General features: G+C 40.7%; 1 protein-coding gene across 3 annotated transcripts in view; it reads right to left on the reverse strand.

Annotated features, from left to right (window-relative positions):
• The window catches only part of SECISBP2L (SECIS binding protein 2 like), a 55110-nt gene that overhangs the window by 12192 nt on the left and 18852 nt on the right, over nt 1-24066 (reverse strand). For all 3 annotated transcript variants that reach the window (XM_048866317.2, XM_048866319.2, XM_048866318.2), the window contains exons 5-16: nt 23552-23784; nt 23439-23463; nt 22433-22548; nt 17822-17953; nt 17138-17221; nt 14542-14709; nt 14231-14372; nt 12966-13135; nt 11904-12036; nt 7665-7827; nt 6772-6992; nt 5912-6066 (exon numbers count right to left, since the gene is read on the reverse strand). In XM_048866317.2, coding sequence (XP_048722274.1) covers nt 5912-6066; nt 6772-6992; nt 7665-7827; nt 11904-12036; nt 12966-13135; nt 14231-14372; nt 14542-14709; nt 17138-17221; nt 17822-17953; nt 22433-22548; nt 23439-23463; nt 23552-23784 — 1742 coding nt within the window. The remainder of the gene's footprint in view (nt 1-5911; nt 6067-6771; nt 6993-7664; nt 7828-11903; nt 12037-12965; nt 13136-14230; nt 14373-14541; nt 14710-17137; nt 17222-17821; nt 17954-22432; nt 22549-23438; nt 23464-23551; nt 23785-24066) is intronic.

Here is a 24066-nt window from a genome sequence, read left to right on the forward strand (position 1 = left end):
GCCAGTCATGAAACTGATTTTCAAAGCTTCTCTGATGCGTACCGCGCCCTCCTGTGCTCTTCTAACCGCCCTGGTGTCTGGCTGCGCGTAACCAGCAGCCAGGCGATTTGCCTCAACCTTCCACCCCGCCATAAACGGCTCCCCCTTACTCTCACAGATATTGTGGAGCACACAGCAAGCAGTAATAACAGTGGGAATACTGGTTTTGCTGAGGTCTAAGCGAGTCAGTAAACTGCGCCAGCGCGCCTTTAAACGTCCAAACGCACATTCTACCACCATTCTGCACTTGCTCAGCCTGTAGTTGAACAGCTCCTGACTACTGTCCAGGCTGCCTGCGTACGGCTTCATGAGCCATGGCATTAAGGAGTAGGCTGGGTCCCCAAGGATAACTATAGGCATTTCAACATCCCCAACGGTTATTTTCTGGTCTGGGAATAAAGTCCCTTCCTGCAGCTTTTGAAACAGACCAGAGTTCCTGAAGATGCGAGCGTCATGTACCTTTCCCGGCCATCCCACGTTGATGTTGGTGAAACGTCCCTTGTGATCCACCAGAGTTTGCAGCACTATTGAAAAGTACCCCTTGTGGTTTATGTACTCGGCGGCTTGGTGCTCCGGTGCCAAGATAGGGATATGGGTTCCGTCTATGGCCCCACCACAGTTAGGGAATCCCATTGCAGCAAAGCCATCCACTATGACCTGCACATTTCCCAGGGTCACTACCCTTGATATCAGCAGATCTTTGATTGCGTGGGCTACTTGCATCACAGCAGCCCCAACAGTAGATTTGCTCACTCCAAATTGATTCCCAACTGACCGGTAGCTGTCTGGCGTTGCAAGCTTCCACAGGGCTATCGCCACTCGCTTCTCAACTGTGAGGGCTGCTCTCATCTTGGTATTCATGCGCCTCAGGGCAGGGGAAAGCAAGTCACAAAGTTCCATGAAAGTGCCCTTACGCATGCAAAAGTTTCGCAGCCACTGGGAATCGTCCCAGACCTGCAACACTATGCGGTCCCACCAGTCTGTGCTTGTTTCCCGAGCCCAGAATCGGCATTCCACAGCATGAACCTGCCCCATTAGCACCATGATGCATGCATTGGCAGGGCCCATGCTTTCAGAGAAATCTGTGTCCATGTCCTGATCACTCACGTGACCGTGCTGACGTCGCCTCCTCGCCCGGTATCGCTTTGCCAGGTTCTGGTGCTGCATATACTGCTGGATAATGCGTGTGGTGTTTAATGTGCTCCTAATTGCCAAAGTGAGCTGAGCGGCCTCCATGCTTGCCTTGGTATGGCGTCCGCACAGAAAAAAGGCGCGGAACAATTGTCTGCCGTTGCTCTGACGGAGGGAGGGGCGACTGACGACACGGCTTACAGGGTTGGCTTCAGGGAGCTAAAATCAACAAAGCGGGTGTCTTTACATCAAGGAGTATTTCAGGCAGGACTTCATGGAGGGTTCCAATAAGAAATGGTGCACCTAAGTTATTGTTCTTATTGGAACAAGGAGGTTAGCCTGGCCTCTGATTGATACATGGCTAGATTTACCTCACTGCACCTTCTCTGTGAGTGACTGCAGTGTGACCTAGAGGAATGAGTCCCCTAGACAGGGGAGGGGGGGAAGCAAATGAGTACAGAATAAATCTGGTCTATTTCTTGTTTTGATCCACTCCATCTATCTTTTACATCTTTGGCTGGCAGCAGACGGTGCAGAAGGATTGCATGCCATCCACATCTCATGGCTGCTCGGCAGAAGATGGTACAATACGACTGCTAGCCATCCTCATCTCTTGCCTGCCCGGCAGAAGATGGTACAGTATGACTGCTAGCAATCCGTATCGCCTGCCTGCTCACCATAAGACGGTTCAATAGGACTGACTGCAGAACTAAAGAGAATGACCTGGTCAAGTCACTCCAAATTTAGTCCCTGCACCCATGTCTGCCCAGGCGCTCCCGGCCGACATGGCCAGGAGCACCTCGGACACGACGAGGACGGCTACTAGTCGTACTGCACCATCTGCTGCCAGAAGGCAATTGGTTGCTGCTACTGTGTAGCAATGCCGTACCGCATCTGCCAGCACCCAGGAGACATACGGTGACGGTTACCTGAGCGGGCTCCATGCTTGCCGTGGTATGGCGTCTGCACAGGTAACTCAGGAAAAAAGGCGCGAAACGATTGTCTGCCCTTGCTTTCACGGAGGGAGGGAGGGAACGGGGGGCCTGACGACATGTACCCAGAACCACCCGCGACAATGTTTTAGCCCCATCAGGCACTGGGATCTCAACCCAGAATTCCAATGGGCAGCGGAGACTGCGGGAACTGTGGGGTAGCTACCCACAGTGCAATGCTCCGGAAGTCGACTCTAGCCTCGGTACTGTGGAAGCACTCCGCCGAGTTAATGCACTTAGAGCATTTTCTGTGGGGACACATACACTCGAATATATAAAACCGATTTCTAAAAAACAGACTTCTATAAATTCGACCTAATTTTGTAGTGTAGACATACCCTTAGGTGCCACAAGTACTCCTTTTCTATTTATACCCCAAATCTCTTTGTTTGTCAGTTTGTTGCATCCACCAAATAAGTAAAGTCACAGATGTTAGAACAGACATTCAGACTTGTCAATTTTTAGAAGAAGACTCTCACATACCACTCCAGGCAACTCAGTTATCAACTGAGTGTGTTTTTGGCACACTCAGACTGCTTTGGTTGAAACTTCATAGGCATAAAGCTGGACAAAAAAAAAATCTGTGGGTTGTGGAAACTGTATCTTATCTGAGAGCAGACAAAAGAAAGAAAGAATGGTAGGCCTAATTAGTTCGAATGGAGGATTTGATTATATTTCCCTTAGAACTGCAAGCTTTTCATTTTGGACAATGAGTGCCCTTTTTAGTTTTTAAAGAATAAATGTGTTTACAACAACGTGAGATACAGTTTTTGTTCTGTTTCATTTTCAAAAATTGGCTTTTTTCCCCCTCACTGTTTTTCCCAACAGATGGAGGAAAAGCTTATCATCCTAGTTTTAGTGCAGGCAATAGATGAGTTGTACCTACAGGGTTGGAATGGTTATATCACAGGCAGAAATGATCCATACCTGCCGATAATGCAGGGGCATAAATAAGGGCAGAGTGAGGGCAGCAGCTTCAGCAGATGTTACTCAGCATGCTCGGTCCATGTGAGCATGCTCAGTACAAGCCAAGCAGTTAAATCGGGGAGGGGACGGGGGGGAAACGGATGGACATATGACCCCGCATGCCATCTCAGCCGCACCGCATCGCCTCTGATCACAGGCCAGGATGATATGATACATGCACAGGTCACATCTAATATGATGGCAACCCACAACCCTCCCAAGGTGTGCAGACCCAATGAAGCAGAAGCATACAGCTTTGATGAAAATATGAGGAATTTAGGTAGCTGGTAGATGCCCTTGGTACCAGTGCTCCTTTGAGGCCTCCCAAGACCTCCTTCAAAGACCTCCCAATCTTTTTAACAGGCCAACTGTTGCCTTATTTCAAGATGCTGGCACGCCTTACAGTCCTAGACATTCCAGGTCATTTCAGCTGGCACTTCAAAAGATGTCTGCCAGCATGTTCCAAAGATATAGAGGAAGAAGAGGATTTAGATGTGACAAATCTGACATCACAGAATTGACAGAGCAGCATGTCAAATTTAAAGAGATAAGCAACTTTACAATAAATAGGCCAAGATAAAATTGACATCCAATGCCAGTCAGCACTCTGTACGTATAGTAAAACCTCACAATAACGTGCACCGTGATAACGTGAGTTCGGATATAACGCAATCATAAGTTGGCTCCCCTTTAAGGCCGTAATACTGTTCATGTTTTGCCAGAATACTTTTTTTACGATATTTATAAACAAACTGCATTCTTCCGTTATGGATATGCCAGTTCACAAACTCAGGTCATTTTCTGCCCAAGAGAAATTGTACGCCCTGGATCAACTAAAGAAGGGCAAACAACAAACACAGCTTCCTAGAGACATAGGAATTCACGAGTCCACTCTGTGAGGGTGGAAAAAAGAAGAAGAAAAGCTCCGTAGCCTACCCTGCATTCTTGAAGAGGAAACTGGTTTACAGCGTAAAAAGGTCAAGTTTGCTGAGGACGAAAGCAAGATTCAGCCTTGTACCAATGGTTTGTCCAGGTTCACTCAGAAGGAGTTCCCATTTCTGGCCCTATTCTGAAAGCTCAAGCAGAGAAATTTGATTGCCTTATCAATGCAAATGAATCCAAATGTAAGGCAAATAACGGCTGGCTAGACAGATTCAAGAAAAGGCACTCTATAACCCAAGTTCTTGTGTTTGGGGAAATCCTCTCAGCTGATAAAGAGGCTGCCGATTCCTACCCAATTGAGCTTAAAAAGTTGCCGGAGGAAGGTTGCTACACAGCCGATCAAGTTTACAACTGCAACGAGACTGGTTTATGCTTTAAAATGTTATCCGATCACACCCAGGACTGATAGTCACAAACGAGAAGGCTTTAAGCAGAGGAAGGACTGAGTCACTCTTGTTTTGCGTCAACAAGTCTGGCAGCCACAAAGTCAGACCTCTGATGATCGGAAAAGCGAGGTCTCCCACATGTTTTCATCATGTTAATCTTCCCTTTGAATACACCAACAGCAAGAATGCATGGATGAAAAGCTCCATATTTTAAGACTGGTTCCATAAAACTTTCATGCCAGCTGTTCGGGCTCCTTTGCAAAAACTCAAGCAGGAGCAAAAAGCTCTCCTCCTTCTGGATAATTGCCCTGCCCACCCCCCAGCGGAAAATCTTGTCAGTGATGACAGCAAGATTAAAGGCTCTTATCTCCCAAAGAAAACTACATCAGAAATCCAGCCACTGGACCAAGGCATCATATCGGTATTTAAGCAAAACTATCATTGCAAAATGATCAAGCAGATGGTAGCAGATAACAACTCCTCCGTGGACACATCACTGGCGTCACTCAACTTGAAAGAAGTCTGTCACCTCGGTGGGAAAGCCTGGGATGCTATCTCTGCACATTGCATTGAACGATACTGGATAAAAGGGTCTTGCTCCAGCTTTTCCATCATCTACACACGATGATGGTAACAACGACAAGCCTGAATTTACAAGATTCACTGAAGACGATTTACATTTAGCCAAAGAAGCACTCAGAGAATATGAGCACTGTCATCATGAGATCCTCAACTGGTTTTAAGCAGATGACATCTGCCCCATATATGAACACATCTCAGATGACGAAATTGTTGCAAATGTCAGCGGGAAGAATGAAGCTGCACCACCAGAGCCCGAAACCAGTGGTGCTAATGACAAACACGGCACCTCAACTCTCCCATCAAAAGTGTCCGAGCCAGTGAAGCACCTAGAAGCCAGTTTGAGGTGGCTGGAAACTCAAGACATGGACAGCATCAAAATCCTCCAACTCAGAAGCATTCTTGACTTTGCCAGAATGCAACAGTCTGCGGCAAATAAGCAGACCACACTAGATAGATTTTTTAAGAAGTGATGACATTTAAAATTATGGAGTCATACAACCAGATTGACTTTGCACTGTGCGCAATGATTAGTTGATTTCACATGTTTCTTTCATGTACAGGTAATTAAATTACTACTTTTGTGTTTAAAACATGCTGTGACAACCGTTGTTTTTTTAACAAGACTTAAACTGACTGGCTTGAAATGGTAAATTTTTGTAACCCCGCTATAAAGTGACCCCGCATTTATCGCAATCGAATTTTTTGGACCCCAATTATCACGTTATAGTGGGGTTTCACTGTATGTATGTATGCATGCATGCTAGCTTGTGAGCCCAAGGGCAGTGAACAAAGTTTGTAAACATGTATTACATGAGAAAAAAATTGAAACGGCTTTAACTATTTCAGCTATCTATTCAGAAATGAATTGCTTACCTCAGCACCTGAATAGTTGAAGATTCCCACCACACTAACAGGAACTAGTTTGTTCACACAACGACCAAGAGCTTTACGTCCAAGTGCAAAGACAAAAGGAATCTCTTGCTCTCGTGCCATGGCTATTACATTATACAGAGCTTCATCCAATCCACCTTAGGATAAAAAAATAACACTAAGCTAAAGCTTAGAACAGTTATCTTTACTAGTGCACGTTAGTCCAATCCAGTATTCCAGTTTGTGTCAGTGGCTATCAGCTAAAACTTTAGTACACATAGTTAGCCACCAGATATTTAGATTAAGCCATGAAAACAGTAAGGCTTTGAATGCAGTGTACATGCAGTAAGTTAGACTTGATTGTACTTGAATAAAACAAGCAGGTATTTACTGAATACGATCAGTTAATCTGTACACTTAACAATGCTCGGAACCCTCTAATGGTGCTGTATTACACAGCACCATTACACAGGAGTACTAAAGCAGAAACTTTATGAAACTGGATTCTTTGTATCTTAATAGATCTTTTCCTTCTCTTACATATCTCAGGAAGTTATCATCTGCATTCCCGTAGTGTCTGAAATATACTAGGCACAGTCCCCAGTCCCACATACAGGAAGGCACAATTCCTGCCCCATTGCTTCCTGTAGTTAAAGAAATGGGCCCAAAGCAGAGTGTGGCAGCTTTACAATGGAATTGAAAGATGACCTGTCATGCTTATGGGACAGCATGGAAGATGCTTAAAATGACTGAGGAGTCAACATCATGGATTAACAAGGTTAGCATCACTGGTAGTGTTGGGGAAAATGCAATATACACGTAGCATTTATACACTAAAATATTTCTTATTAAAGCACATGTACCTTTTGACTGGATTTTTTCACAGTTAGGAGAAATGATCACACATTTTATCTTGTTTAACTTCATGTGCTTAGTAACCTCACGCAAACCCATAACAAGCCTTCTCCTTGCTTTAGCTCTCATGGGATCCTTTTGGTAAATGCGTTCCTGGAAGCTGACAAGCTCTTGCAATAGCAAAGTCACACACTCGTCTATTTCTTTACTTAGAACTTGATTACAATACCTGTCAATTCAGAAACCATCACATTTTACCATTAGCAAATTCAGCAGCGTCTCTCATTGCTGTGTGCCTTTAAATGATTTTTGGCAGAAAGAAATCATTTGTTACTTGTGCCAAGTATACTAAATACATTTATTTAGAAGTTAAAGAACTGTACACCTAAAACAATGTAAGGATATTCTGAAAGTGTTCAAAATGAAACCACAGTGAAATACATTGTCAGTATACAACCCACCCACCCAGAGCCCACATATTAAAAGAGGATAGCTCATACACACTTATATTTTACAATTCACTATTCCTTGATCAAATCTGATAATCAATAAGGGATGCTTTCGAGCGAGCACTGGTTAGTGGTAATTCCACTGTAGTAGGGGTGGATTGTAACAGAGTTTCCAGCTCCCCAAAACTCAAAGTTGCCCTTCATTTGAAATGACTTTTCTGCCCACTCCATTTCTTAAAAGCAGCATCTTAGCTGAAGGAAATCCCTCAGGAATATTATAACCTGCCCCATGACAAGCAAGAAAGAAACAGAGGGTGCAAAGTGCCAGCGAGTAGTGCTTACTTACGTTCACCAACAACTTACAAGAGTCCACTAAATTCAAATACAGTTAGAAAATACATTTGACTAGAATACACTTTTAGAATTCAAGTTGAGTAATTCAAAGCTCTTACTCTCTGAATCTCTTGCTGTGGATTTTAGTGATTGTTGAAGATGCCATTGGACTACCTATCCCTGAACTGGCAGGTGAGCCTTGTGACACTGGAGTCATACAATATGGAGAGTTCTGACTTGCTGGAGAGAGTGAAGTATCACTAGGCATACTTAGCCCCGGTTCTGAAATAAATGGAAAAAAAGCTTTGAAACGTCCTAAGTATGAAATGCATTTATATATAAAAGCAGTACAGTTTAACAAAAGGAACTCATCTGTCACTCATATGTCCCTCTCTCTGATTTTTACATATATTACAAATTTCAGGCACCTAATATCTGTCAGGTAAACCACTTTGAATGCATATTCAAATATAATTAATTCTTACATTTGAGCTTTTTTTTTTTATTAAAGGTATTTGAAAATATGAGTGAAACAGGAACTACCTGAAAAGAATAACTTCTTCCAAAAATTAAACTTGTGTGACATTTAAATTATGCTGTCTTTTTACTGCTTTACTTTACCATGATCTCCAGAGAGTCATTACCTACTTGGTTTCAGAGGAACAGCCGTGTTAGTCTGTATTCGCAAAAAGAAAAGGAGTACTTGTGGCACCTTAGAGACTAACCAATTTATTTGAGCATGAGCTTTCGTGAGCTACAGCTCACTTCATCAGATGTGAAGTACAGCTCACTTCATCAGATGTGAAGTGATCTGATGAAGTGAGCTGTAGCTCACGAAAGCTCATGCTCAAATAAATTGGTTAGTCTCTAAGGTGCCACAAGTACTCCTTTTCTTATTACCTACTTGCTGTCCTAGCAATCTTTAGAGTATCACTCATTACAATTACCACGATATCACAATGTGGGTAGTAAATACCAAAGAGGTAGTGGCTGACAGCTTTGGATGTTCCTTTGCAGTTCAAGAATTAACCATAGCCTTAGCAAAAGTTCAAATAGTTTGCAGGAGTTCAAATGACTTGGCACTAAACTTGCATTTCCCCCCATATTGCATAAGCCTCTGTACTTGCTGATTTTAGACAGAAGAGGGAGCACTAGAATGTGATTTGAAAAGTCTGGGTTTTCATGTTTTTTTTGGCCCTACCAAAAGCAGGAGGACCAGAAGTGTCATGAGAAAGCCTGTTCTAACACGATTTCCAGCTTAAATGTGATGGGCACAACTAGTCCAGGTAAACAGGTTAATTGGACCGCTGCATTTTTTTCAAGTTCTTCTATCCCAAAGTTCATGCCTTATGAAAACTGTGTCAGGTGCTTTTAACTACTGACTAATGCTCAGAAAAAGCACAACATATTACTAAAATACATTTGGCATCAGATTTTCAGTTTGTATAAATCGGTATAGCAAATCTGTGGTCACTGAAATGAATAATGCTATGTGAATTTACATCAGCTGACATTCTGGCCCTTGACATTTATATTTTAACTCCCTAGGAATGTGATAGCAAAGTCAGAATTATTTAACAAAAAATAAACTAGTAGACTACAATACTCAATTACCTAGGACTGTAAGAATTATAAAACTAACAAGAAATTTTAGTATTTGTTGGAAACAATTTGTAAATAAAGATTAAAAGTTTGGCTAAAAGGGTGGTTTTAATCATTTACAAAACTCCAAATACCTAAGAAGAACTGACTCCAATTTCTCACACAGCAGAAATTCAAGGTAACTAGGAGTAAATGGTTTCAGAGTAGCAGCCGTGTTAGTCTGTATTCGCAAAAAGAAAAGGAGTACTTGCTCAAATAAATTTGTTAGTCTCTAAGGTGCCAGAAGTACTCCTTTTCCTTTTAGGAGTAAATGGGTGACACTGAGTAAGTTTAGGTTATGGCCAAATATCAGAAAAGCTTCCAAACTAATGTCTATTACAGAGAAAGTGTCCCAAATGGAAAGTGGAAGACTGATTTATTTGAAAAAGCTAGACTGGACATGTAGAACTGATCAATGAAATTGTTTTTAGTTCACTTTATTAATAACACTTCATAAGCAAAGTTTTATGAATGAAAAAACCATTCATTCATAAAACCAGTTACCCCAATAACTGGCTAACTGAGTTTCACTTTCGATCCAATTACTGCTTAAATCGCTGAAACTTACACTGTTTCAACATTGTAACTTCTGCTCACTTTTTGCCATTCATTATACTTGTCTATATTGTAACTCAAACTCCATTTTAACTTGTCCCAAACTCCATTTTAAAATGCTCACTTCATTTTGTAAAAGCTTGCTGCAACCTTCATTTTTGCAAAACCCTGCTGTAATCTTATTAGTTTGGTTTAGATATGTGAATGAGGTATGTATGGATGACGGAATCAACCTCCAGCCCAGCCTGTCCTGATGAAATAAAGCGTAAATGCCCAACCGCTGAAAATGCAGACAACAGCCCTGACAAATTTCAGAGTAGCAGCCGTGTTAGTCTGTATTCGCAAAAAGAAAAGGAGTACTTGTGGCACCTTAGAAACTAACAAATGTTAGAGACTAACAAATTTATTTGAGCATAAGCTTTCATGAGCCACTGACAAAGTAAGAGGAGTCCACCATCAAAAAGAAAAGAACAAAAAGTACAATTGAAGAAACATCAAAGCCAGGTCCTAGGCTGAAAGTCATGTCTGCAATTGACAGGTGATCAATCAATCACAGTGGACCCAGAGGCAGCGTGACACACCAAGACCTATAGACTTTGGATTCAAACTAAAGCCTACAAAAAGGATGGGTGAGATGGAAGACTTTGAAGGGTAACATTCTGCTGCCAACATGGAAGGGCATCGATGCATGCCCAACAGAGACCCAGCTTTTCCTTGTGCCCGGCTTGCCTGGCCAGTTAGCCGCCAAAAGCTATGAAACCAAGCCACGGACTCAAGCTACATTCAGGACTGGTAACTATACAGCCGCTGCAGAACCTGTGTGTGTGTATGAACGAATGTGTGAATGAATGTGAAACTGAATGAAATGTTATAGCTATAACTGACTGCCTACTACAATTCTTTCTGTATTCACAATAAATGTGACATCTTGTCTTATCCCCTTTAATAAGATCCTGCTGGTTTTTATTTTATTGACAGGTTTCAGAGTAGCAGCCGTGTCAGTCTGTATTCGCAAAAAGAAAAGGAGTACTTGTGGCACCTTAGAGACTAACCAATTTATTTGAGCATAAGCTTTCGTGGGTTACAGCCCACTTCATCGGATGCATAGAATGGAACATATAGTAACACACACACAGTCTCGGAGAGGGGAGAGGAAAGGAGGCAGCCGGACCCTCCTCTGGCGAGGGTCACCCGGCCCGCCTTCCCCCGGGGAGCCCGAGGAGGGAAGCACCACCCCGCGCCCTGCACACACAAGTTGGAAGTTACCATACAAACTGTGGGAGGCTAATTAGTTAAGATGAGCTATTATCAGCAGGAGAAAAAAAAACTTTTGTAGTGATAATCAAGATGGCCCATTTAGACAGTTGACAAGAAGGTGTGAGGGTACTTAAGGAAATAGAAAAGGAGTACTTGTGGCACCTTAGAGACTAACCAATTTATTTGAGCATAAGCTTTCATGCGCTACAGCCCACTTCATCGGATGCATAAAAGTGGAAAATGCAGTGAGGATGTTTTTATACACACAGATCATGAAAAAATGGGTGTTTATCACTTCAAAAGGTTTTCTCTCCTCCCACCCCACTCTCCTGCTGGTAATAGCTTATCTAAAGTGATCGCTCTCCTTACAATGTGTATGATGATCAAGGTGGGCCTTGATTTGTGCTGGAAATGGCCCACCTTGATTATCATACACATTGTAAGGAGAGCGATCACTTTAGATAAGCTATTACCAGCAGGAGAGTGGGGTGGGAGGAGAGAAAACCTTTTGAAGTGATAAACACCCATTTTTTCATGATCTGTGTGTATAAAAACATCCTCACTGCATTTTCCACTTTTATGCATCCGATGAAGTGGGCTGTAGCCCATGAAAGCTTATGCTCAAATAAATTGGTTAGTCTCTAAGGTGCCACAAGTACTCCTTTTCTTTTTATTTTATCGGTATAACAGACAAAGCACATGAGAATCTTGAATAGTTGAGGGATGGACAAAATGGCCTCAAATAGGTCTTTTTCATCTAATTTTCATTCTTTCATAAGGGAAATAGCTGTTCATACAATATATAACAAGCTAATGGTAATGGACTTTGTTACATGTTAAAAATGTATAGACACTTCAATTTAAAACAATCATTTTTATAAATTCTAAAACAAGAAGACTCTTACCTTCTTGAGAGGCTAACTCCTGAGACTGGTCATTAGTCAAACTTACATGAACCTCTTTCTGTTCATCAGATCCCAGAAGACTGTGATCTGCAGATAAGCGTCCTTTCTTTTCTTCTCTCTCTTTTAAAATAATCTAGGAACAAGGTACTCGTTTTCAATCGATTAGAAACCTGTAATTATTACAGATTGCTACGAGGTGAAAAGCTTCCCTCACACAGAAATAGGAAAAATTCATCAAGTTTGTTTTAGAGCCTTTTTGTTCCTGTAAGTAAACGTAAACACGTTTTAAATCTGTTTGATGGATGAGAAGCGGCACTCTTCATTTTAGTGGTAGCAATAAGGCATAAACACAACACCGGAGTATTTTTAGAGTAGTAGCGATACAAGAAGGGTTTTTTTTTCATAGCTTTTGTTTAAAATACTTTCCAAACACTCTTTCAAACTTCTGTTTTGTAAAGAGCGTTCATCTTTGTCACCACCACCCACCCCCACTCTTGTAAGCACACCTGATGCAAGAATGCAATAAAATTGCAACAGAATTTTATAGCTTCTTCTGGAAATTTTTTTGAAAAGCATAAAAAAGCACCACAATACAAGGTGCTGAGACTACATGGCTATTTACTGTATCAAAGATAAAAGCTAATGATAAAATGTCAAAGCATCAATGACATATGCCAATACTGTACTGAATAATGAAAAATATGGGCTAGATTCTCAGCCTTGTTGCATTTCCTGGATAGTCAGTAGCCATCTATACATCACTTGCTTCTCTTTCCTCTCCCACCCTCCACCAGATACACAACCCAGTGCTGGGTCTGTTCTAGGGGTATGTCAGATGCATGCTGTACTCCAGAAATCAGCAAGAGCTGCGAGAGAACTATTCCTTTAGGAGCAAATTGGTCCCCAGCTGTCCTAAAGATCAGGGCATCACAATTCAGGAGTTCATGATTCCCAATCCCACTAGACCACAACTAAAACATTATTAAGAGAATTATTTGTCATTGTTATCTCTTAATCTTGAAACTTGGATCAAGACAGTCCCAAAGCAGTTGCATGGTTTACCTTTTTAAGTGCGGTAGGGCGTTTTAGTTTGGAAATTTCTCTCTCTTTTCCTCTTTTTACTTTTGGAGCAGTCGAGTCCAAAGGATTAAGACAACCCACAGATGGCTGTCCTTTAGTTAATGACTTTCTGTTGGTAGATTCTTTGGTATGAAAAGGTGCAGCACCACCAACTAAATATAGACAAAAAAGATAGTTTCACTAAAAGACACTACTGAAAGAAAGCCCACACACTTTCAAAATTTCCACTTTCCAATTTCAAAAATTCCATGAATTCTCACCAAGTAGATTTTCCTTCCTTTTGCAGGGGAAGGGGAAGTTTATGACAGGAAAGTTACATCACCAAATGTTGATGTTTTCACATTTACATATTTCTTTAATTTAGCCTCATGTTTTAGGAAACGGACTACTCATTCCAGGAGAAAAAGAGGGCTAGACAAGGACCAGGGAAGTAAGTGGGTGAAGGAATAAGCCCTCTAACAGGAGTTTGTCTCAAATGACATGTAAATATCATTTTCCTAGACACGAATATGTAATCTGTAAATACTTCTGTTAGTTATAATAATATAACAGATTAAGAAGGAAGGTAGAATTTAACTGACATTATTTGGAAGAAATAAGATTTTTCTATATAGCAACAGGCCAAAAGAAATGCATTTTAAAATGAAGCCTACAATCAAAGTTCTTTCTGGCACTTTGTTAGATACAACCTTGCTGGTCAGTATTTATGAGTGGAAGACTCCTTGCAAATTAGGGAATACAAAAAGTGCATTTTGTTCATTTATTTCCCAGAGGCGATTCATAGTGTGATTCACAGTACTTTATACAATAGCACTTTAATAAGTGTTCAGGCAAGAAGGCAACTGCCCAGGGGCCTCGGTGATTTAAAAGGGTCCAGGGGCCCCCAGTGGCAGTGCAACGGGGCTAAGGCAGGCTTCCTGCCCACCCTTGCTCCGTACTGCTCCAGGAAGTGGCCAGCACATTCCTGTGGCCCCTGGGGAGGGGGTTTCCGCGCACCGGCCCCGCCTTGAGCCCTGACTCCACAGCTCCCACTGGCTGGGAACTGCGGCCAATGGAAGCTATGGGGGCGGTGCCTGTGGGCACCGGTGCGCGGAGACCCCCTGAACCCCCCCACCTAGGAGCCACTGCCAGAGGGGTGTGTTGGCCACTTTCAGGAGCCACATGAGGCAAGCGCTAGATTTTGAATGATCAGATTTTCATCTTATGTTCTCAAAAGAGAAGCTATGGAATACTAAAGTTAGAATTACCTGTGTATGAGAGGGGCCTGGTATTGGTGAGCTGACGGGCTTTCATTGCTTGTTGCTGTTTCTCAAGCGCTGCTAACATATCCCCTAAGTCTAGCTGCACAGGAGTTTTACTCTTCTTCCCAGCTGCTTTTGATAAAGCCTCCTGTAACATGAACATAAGACATAGTTCACCTTTATGTCTATTTACCAATGATCAGTAGAAGACAGCATCTATTTTAAACAGACATTATTGTTATAATAGTGTACGAAGGAATGCTATTGGATGATGGTTATTCCTCCCCTAGCAATTACTACTTGAAAATGTAACAGACCTGGAGTTTCTTCTGCTCCATACTTATTTCTGAATATTCTTGAGCTGTGGCAAGTGCTGCTGCCAAAGCTTTCTTCTTTTGACTTTTTGCACGTTTGGGTACAGAGGTTGTAATAGGAATTGGAGTTTGGACTATATTGATTGGAGAATTTTCAGGTAAATTATCCAGCTAAGGTTGCAGAAGAAAGAGAATAAACATAATTACAAGCTGTTACAATAGAAAAGGAACTACTTATCTGAGACCGTAGCAAAAGAATTATGCAAAGGTAGAGAACTAGTCTATTTAGCAGATATACTACCCATCAAACAAGTAACATAGCTGTGACACAACAAGTCACAGTATGCATGAGGATACAGCTAAATTAGTTTTGTGGAGTACTTAATCTTTATAGTGAAAGAGACATATTACATGTCATAAACAAACTAGGGAAATTCAACCTAGATGGAGCTACTATAAGGTGGGTGTAAAACTCGTTGGAAAACCATTCCCAGAGAGTAGTTATCAGTGGTTCACAGTCATGCTGGAAGGGCACAACAAGTGGGGTCCTGCAGGGATCAGTTCAATAACTTCATCAATGATTTAGATAATGGCATAGAGAGTACACTTATAAAGTTTGCGGAGGATACCAAGCTGGGAGGTGTTGCAAGTGCTTTGGAGGATAGGATTAAAATTCAAAATGATCTGGACAAACTGGAGAAATGGTCTGAAGTAAATAAGATGAAATTCAATAAGGACAAATGCAAAGTACTTCATTTAGGAAGGAGTAATCAGTTGCACACATACAAAATGGGAAATGATTGCCTAGGAAGCAGTACTGCAGAAAGGGATCTGTGGGTCATAGTGGACCACAAGCTAAATGAGAGTCAACAGTATAACGCTGTTGCAAAAAAAAGTGAACATCATTCTGGGATGCATTAGCAGGAATGTTGTAAGCAAGACAGGAGAAGTAATTCTTCTGCTCTAATCTGCGCTGATTAGGCCTCAACTGGAGTAGTGTGTCCAGTTCTGGGCGCCACATTTCAGGAAGGATGTGGACAAATTGGAGAGAGTCCAGAGAAGAGCGACAAAAATGATTAAAGGTCTAGAAAAACATGACCTATGAGGGAAGATTGAAAAAATTTGGTTTGATTAGTCTGGAAAAGAGAAGAATGAGAGGGGACACGGTAACAGTTTTCAAGTACATAAAAGGTTGTTACAAGGAGGAGGGAGAAGGATGGTTTTTCTTTCACCTCTGAGGATAGGACAAGAAGCAAGGGGCTTAAATTGCAACAAGGGAGGTTTAGGTTGGACATTAGGAAAAACTTCCTAACTGTCAGGGTGGTTAAGCACTGGAATAAATTGCCTAGGGAGGCTGTGGAATCTCCATCATTGGAGATTTTTAAGAACAGGTTAGACAAACATCTGTCAGGAATGGTCTAGATAATACTTAGTCCTGAAACAAGTGCAGGGGACTGGCCTAGATGACCTCGCGAGGTCCCTTCCAGTTCTATTATTTCTGTGTTTTCCACCCTAATTACTACTTCAGGGATTCCCCCCGCCCCAACATGAGCTATTTAGCAAATTCCCAGATTCTCAGGATTTAACTTTCTACCAATAATTAATGACCATATAAACAATTCTAGATACATGATTTTGCAGAAAACAGCAAATGAATCAGTAATCAGAGATCAATACTGAGGGTTCTCATGCAAATTTCTGCTTCGGAATCATTTCAGAGGCCAATATGGTTTGTTTATTTATTAACTGCTGACTTAATTTTCTCTTCAGAATGACATCTGTTAAACTGAACAATTAAATTTTTAGTTCATGACTACAGTGGAGAGAGTTCCATTAAAACATTCAGTGTATATAACATATATAGACTGGAAGCTGAGATGGCCAAAAATTGATAACTTACAAGGTAAGTATTGTCTGGATTTATGAGGTCAGTGAGTATTGACATACACCTCTAAAGAAGTCAATATAAAAATAATATTGGAACAATAATAGAAGAACCACCCTCTTAAATTCAACAGCAGGTTCTTTAGATTAACAGTTTTTGCTGAATTTGTCATGTAACTAAACTCAAAACTTACTGTTTGCTCGGGCCCTACACAAACAATAGCTATATAAGTTTTAAAGTAACATCTTTATGGATTCTCCCCCCCCCCCCCCCAGCTTCATTTCTTTCATGATTTTTTTGCTTCAACACTTCCACTTAACAATATTAACTTTTGTTTTTTACATAAACCTACCAATAATTTTTTTTCTCCCACCAATTCATTTTTTAAATAAATAGGTATTCTATACACACGTGGTTCCTCCATGTTTATAAAGTAGCAATGGGGTGGGGAGAAATCCAAGACTTGGCTTCTTGACAATATGGTTTTCCCTGACATTGTTATTTTAGTTAAAAGACCATTGGAAAAGTATTTCCATAACAAAGTCTATAGTAATTTGTGTTGTATATGCTTTTTAAAAAAGGACTGTGACCTTGTAAATACTGTAATAGACCAGACAGATTCATGGAAACGGGGAATGCAAATTCAGGTAACACTAATCAGAAATTATCTTCACCTTAAAAATAAATATCAAGCATAAAAAAGTCTTTACTTACTACTTTTGGTGAAAATTTTTGCTGAATGTTACCACCTTTGCCACTTCCACTGTGACTATTTAACTCTGGAAATTCATCTTCATCCTAAATGAAGGATTGAGGATTAAAAGTCACACTGGCCTACAATTTGGGTAAAAACCCACCACACACCAAAAGACCAAGGGCATTAACTTGAATGGCCAAGGCTGGAAGGGAAGTATCCAGTACTTGTATCCAATGGTAAAAATATTAATCAAACTGCACTAATTTGTGAGATAAAGTATCCATCTGTACATTAAGTTCTTATGTTAACTGTATATTGGCAACAGCTTTTAAAATACTGTACATATTTTGAGTAGTGTATTATGTTAAAGAAATCCCTGCAATATTAGAGAAAAGCACTAAATTTAGTTAACTTTCACATTCTATAAAAATTGCAGCAAAAAGTAAACCGGAAATCTATTATACTAGTTTCAAAATTTAACTGAGTTTAATATAAAATCAGAAAGTCCACACAGTACACCTAAACTACAGAGGCAATACATATAGTATTGTGAGAAATCAGTGTATTTTATCAAGTTGTGGAACTTTAGAATTAGTTTTCAGCAAGAAGAGATGTCACGAGGCAACTATCACCAGTTCAACATGTTTTATTAGGTCTTGTCCTACTGAAATCCTAACAGTGATATGAACACAAAAAAATACCTCAAAGTACAAGGGTTCGGGACTTTGTTCTGCTCTGCTTGACTGGCTTGTGGTTAAAGGCTTCTCGTGTCGCTTCTGCAGCTTTTGCCTTCTTTCTGAAGATGTGCTTTGCCCCCTACATCTGAAACCAGACTTACAAAACAAGAAAAGAGTTCTTAGTGTTTTAGAATTATAAGTGGTATAGATCTGTAATGCATTCATGCTAGCTACTAAAAGAAAAAAAGACAACTCAAGTTAAAACTGATTTTTACAAAATAAGCTACATTACCTATGGGGTGTGTGTATTTTTTAAAATGAACATATTTGATTGGAAGGCACAGTTTATAATTTTAAGCATATACTACAGGTGGGACAATAGATTAAAAATTCTTTGGAATATTAAAATTCTAATTTTATTTTTTATCACTAAGGCTGATTGTTTATATTTTGCATTTCATCCTTCTCTGAAATATTACACTAATGCATAAAGAAAGTGAAATTGACTGATCTTTTCGCAAATAACAGGATAAAGTTTAAGAACAAAAAACACTAATTTTTTTTTTTTAATAAGCGCTCATGGAAACTTATTGTTCTATGACTAGACACATCCCTTTAAAAGTATTCATCAGCTGAACTGTTAACATGAGTACATAAAGATTACAAATGAATGAATTGCAGCAACACCTACATACACAGTATATATTTGCAATGTATATTTTTTACAACTTTTATGGAATGAACTAAACTTTTTCAGATTCTATATTTGGATTTGCAAGGAGAGATAATTAATCCATTATATGCTTCTCATACATATGCAATTAGTTACACAAGGTAACAGAAGCAAAGACATTTAAAGTTCTGCCTTAAACTCTTCATATTCACCTTGAGTATTACAGAATAGGTGATGTGAGAATGAAATAATCTGAGCTTCCACTCCTTTTGAATACCAGTGAACAGGACAGGCCTTATCTAAAAGACCACAGTTGTGGTCTTCTGTGGGCTCCTCTGATATTGGAGGCCAAGAACTGTAAGGAAGAATATCAGCTTTCACTCATTTTGTAGACCTTTTCCTTGCTAAAATAGGTTTGAATATAGAAAGAAAATGCTTCAACTGAACGTATTTTTCCTGACGTGTGCCCTCCAATACAGCTGCTCAGGCTGGCCATAGAGGTATTATCAGATGATAATGCTGTTTTCCTTGCCTCTGCAAAATGCTAAGGCTGGTTCCACCACTGAATAGTTGACAAAGGAATATTAAAACTGCTGACTGAACTGATGCAGTTACAAACTTAGTTGAAAGAGTCACTGATGTAACATCTAAATAAACGCAATGCTAAACATTGTTCCTGATGAGCTAGTAAAAGGAGAGTGGTAACGCTGTGAACTTCGGCACTGAAGATGCAAATCCGCTGCTGACTTCAGAGTTTTATCCTTAAATTGGTGAAGGTTTAAGGCGCAGCGATGAGAAAGCATTTTCTTCCAGGAACTAAGTGTGATAATGGCATGCCAAATGTGTACAATCCACATTTTTTAAAATTAAGAGCATCGCAGCCATCTCAAAAACAGCTCCTCACCTGATCTCCAAACTGAAGGAAGTGTTTGCTAAGAGGGCCCTTTCAGAGAGAACTAAAAGGAGGTCACTTGGTGACTTCTCTGAATTAAAGGATTAGGATCCTCAGAATCTCCTCTTAACTGACTGTGGTTGGACCAAACAGACCAAAAAATCCTCTCAAAACCTGTTTTATTGGACCCTCCCCACCTTCCCTGCAAGCCAATCCCACAAGCCACTCTATGTGCAGAAAGGGCTATATTCACAGGACGCTTACAAGGGCATGAATGTGCACAGACATCCCTTGGGGTTGCAATGGCATAAAAACTCCTTAAACTCCATTTATAAGGCTGAAGTTCAGCACAGTGCCAGGCATGGGAGGGGCTGGCTAAAAAGGGAGCATGCCATAGATTCCAAATACATGACCATTCTCTGACTGAGCTCTCACTGCCGAAGGACCTGGGTATGAATTAAATCTGCCCTCTTGGTGGAACAAAGGGCAGAAGCTGTTCCAAGAGCAATTCCTCCTTCAGTTGCAATGAGCTTGGCTGGCAAAGTGAAGTGTATTTTATAGCTCCCTGAGCTTAATTTGGCACTTAGTCTGTGGGATTAAATAAAAGTGATGTGAAATGTCTGTGGGATTAAAAGCAAACCAGTTCTCTTCCTTCTCCCCCAGGATATCCAGAAGCACCAGTCCATGCAAAATTGTGGCCAGAAACGCTTGAGCTGACTCAAATTGCCAGAATAGATTATAACAATTGAGAACTGTTGTATTCCTAGAAGATTATGGGGCAGTAAATTTCTATAGTCCCAATTTTCACATACACAAAGATTAAAGATTTTGATTAATTGTATAGCTAATTGATTGATTACACTTTTGATTCGTTAGGAAAATGTTCAAGAGCCCAAATAACCAAACCGAGTCAAACGTATTATCTAAAGCAGAGGTGGGTAAACTACGGCCCACGGGCCAAATCCAGCCCGCAGGATCATCCTGCCTGGCCCTTGAGCTCCCGGCTGGGGAGGCTAGCCCCCAGCCCCTCCCTGGATGTTCCCCCTCCCCTGCAGCCACGCCGCTGCACGGGCAGCGCTCTGGGCAGTGGGGCTGCACCCTCCTGCCGAGCAGCGCGGCACTGTGTCTGGCTCCAGCTGGGCCGTGCCACTGTCAGACATACTGCTCTGAGCGGCATGGTAAGGGGGCCAGGGATTGGATAAGGGGCAGAGGGTTCTGGGGAGCAGTCAGGGCACAGGGAGCGATTGGATAGGGCAGAGGTTCTGGGGGGCAGTCAGGGAACGGGCTGGGGGTTGAATAGCTGTGGGGTCCCGGGGGAGCCTGTCAGGGGGCAGGGATGTGGATAGGGGCCAGGGCAGTCAGGGGACTGGGAGCAGGGGGATTTGGATAGGAGGTGGGGGTTAGGGACAAGGAGCAGGGGGGGGTTGGATGGGTCGGGAGCAGTCAGGGAGCAGGAAGTGGGAGGGGTCGGATGGGGGCAGTGGCCAGGCTGTTTGGGGAGGCACAGCCTTCCCTACTCAGCCCCCTATACAGTTCTGCAACCACACTGTGGCCCTCGGGCCAAAAAGTTTGCCCACCCCGATCAAAAGACAAAACAGTACAATACAAAAAAAGGAGACATACTGTACATGTCCTTGTTCTGGAAAGCAATTCTTATCTCACAGCATGTTCACCTTCTGCATAAGGTGTACTTCAAAGATACACCTGAAGACCGCTTGTATTTACAGAATGGCTGCTTACAAGTTAGAAAGCACTTCATAGGTCACACAAGATTTAACCCACCAGTGTACCAGTTCCTTAACTTGTTGTTTTGTACCTTTCTGATCTTTGTTTTTGATACTAACTAGCATTCCAGGAACTGGTCTGTAAAGGTACGCCCCAGCTTGTACCAGCACAGAGTATCAATGTATTTGGTCTTTTATGGTTTTCCTGTCCACTTATGCTAAATGCTGAATTGTCTGTTCTAAGGTATTGTGGGATATACCAGTGAACAGCATTGTGGGGGAAAAATATAGTTGAGCTGGCATAACAGCCCAACCTTCATACGAACAATATTTATGCCATGTGCTTAATACATATTAATGTTATGTTAGCAATATGTAAGACACACACCTTGGCTGACATAGGAGAGAAAATAGTGAACCCACCAGTGTGCACCAAACAAGACTAAGTATCTTCTTGTGTACACATGCTTCGCTTCCAATACCTACAGTCTAAATGAAAATGAGTGGCCATTTTAGGCCACAAATGAAGGTCTGTGCTGTTGGATCCTGATGCAAGACTGCTGCCTTAGCACAGACTGCAGCTTGTTTCAGATTAAAAAAAATAAATAAATAAAAATTGCAAGACGGCCAAGGTTAAAAAGGGCACTCTCTTTTTATATAGTTCCCACAAAAAAATCCTATCCAATACGTATCTATTAGCATTCCCAAGTAAAGTTTTATAAGAATTTCATCCTACGGCAAGACCTTGCACAAATTTTAGCATAAAACAAACAATTTCTGATTTAAAACCATCTACTTAGATACCAGAGCAGCATAAAGAAAATGTAATGGGAATGCTGACAATATAAAAAGGCACCAATATATCATGATGGCTGCAAATAAATTGACAAGAATGAGATCAGAGAATGTAAATGCCATAACAAATTTAGTAATTTTAAAAAATCTCAAATATTTTGATCAATTTTCAAAGATTAAAATTGAAGCATTTTCAACTTGTTTAAAGCATCTGTTAAATTGTCCATATAGTACCTGAAAATCGTTGCATTGATTATTCTATTATTAAATTGTACACTTTCCAGACATCTCTCCATTTCACATACTACTGACATGCCCAGAATAAATAGACCCTCCTTAACGTGAGATTATAGGCAGAATATTACCAAATGTGTACTGCAGCCAAAGTATGAAGGCAATAAATAGAATGCATAGAGTGATTAAATCATGATATAAAGTTTGCTTTCCACTTCCATTTTAATGCATTGATTACTGTATGTTACTTCTTAATAATTTGAGAGATGCAATTTACAAGAAATGAATGTGTTTTAATTTTAAAACATTAAAGGTACCTGTGAACTATTTCTTTGTTCAGCTGGTCTTCCAACTCTGGCAAATGTCTGAGGGTGTTCTATCCAAGGTTTTTTCTGAGTTGCCTGGGAATTTACATTAGTCCAACTTATGGCAGCTGAAAGAAATAGAAATTTCAAAATAAAATGTATGAAAGAAAAGTCAATAAGTTGTATTACTTTGATTGTATATACCACCGAAAATGTGTCACTTAAAAGTAAAAGATCACACCAATATTGTGATGCGAATCTTGCAACAGTTTCTTCTCTGTCAAAAATTCAGTTCCATACTTATGATTTCTAGAATTTGGTAAAAAAACCTGCTTTTGAGAACAGAAGTCAATCATAGGCACTCAACTGCCAATAGTGAAGTTTGATTATCTTGGTAAATGTCTAATGTAATAGTGGGCTCATTAGAATAGTTGCATATTATGGACAGTGAGCCAGTCCAATTGACTTTTCTGCCCACTGTTTTCAGGGCTGAATTTAGTACAATTCCTCTACAGTTATTTTTTATTATTATTACAGTAGGGTTTAAAACTCCTGATCAGGATGAGAACCTCCTTGTTCTGTCCTGTACAACATACAATACAAGTCATTGACCCAAGCAGCTTGTGTTCTAAATAGCAACAAAATACAACAAGTAAGGTAGAACACAGCGCGGAAGGAAACAGGAAGCAAGTGTGAAACACAAGGTTGCATGTATTCTTAGCTGAGAATATATCTGAAAGCCTCAATTTTTTTTTCTCCTTAGATACAGACAAGTGCAATTAATGAATCATTACCAAGCTACCTGCCTATTCATTATCATTGAGCAATTGATCATGGGTGTGATAGTACAGATGGGTCTTGAGAAGAGATTTGAAGGAGCATGGGGTAATGGTTACGCTAACTGATTTAGGAAGACACAGGAATATTCCTAGCAACATGTAAATAAAGATATAATATGACACAGCAAATGTGACAGCTTCAAGATTTTCTTTGCAAGTTAAAAAAAAAAAAGCTATACCTGCATTTATTGATGGTTCTACAATCTGAAAAGGAAGAAAGAACATTTTAGCAAATATTTTTATTATCGTAGCATTAAACAGCAGCCTTGGCACTTCACAAATGTTCACCTACATTCATTGCACCAGAATCTGTATTTTTTGAAGTCATAGCAGCAGCAGCCTGATTGTTGCTATGTTTAGGACTGCAGTAACCACTATCGCTGTCAATATCAGCTTCACTGGCCCCTTGTTCACTGGAGGACTCTGCAGCAGGATGGGATGCACGTCTTCGCCTGCCTTTTGATTTCCATAGCACTGTACTAGAGCTCTCAGAAAGTGACTTATTAGCTATCTCTGAAGGAAAATCTGTAAGACAAAGGAAGTATAACTATTGTGTGGCAGCTGTTAGAAAGCTGAAAATATTACTAATGATACATTAACATTTGTGATGAAAACACAAAAGCTATTGAAAAGAAATCTTAGCATCATGAACTTTCAAACTAGTAAAAAGAGAAATGTACTGACAGTGCTGGATGAAGTAAGCAGCAAGATCCAGTTTTCAGACTATTACCACATCTACCTGTGTTGTACTAACCGATCCCTTGATCAAGATGCAACCTATTTTTGGCAATGGGATTTGCCAACAAA

Source organism: Caretta caretta, chromosome 10, assembly GCF_965140235.1.
Source record: "Caretta caretta isolate rCarCar2 chromosome 10, rCarCar1.hap1, whole genome shotgun sequence".
Classification (NCBI taxonomy): Eukaryota; Metazoa; Chordata; order Testudines; family Cheloniidae; genus Caretta; species Caretta caretta.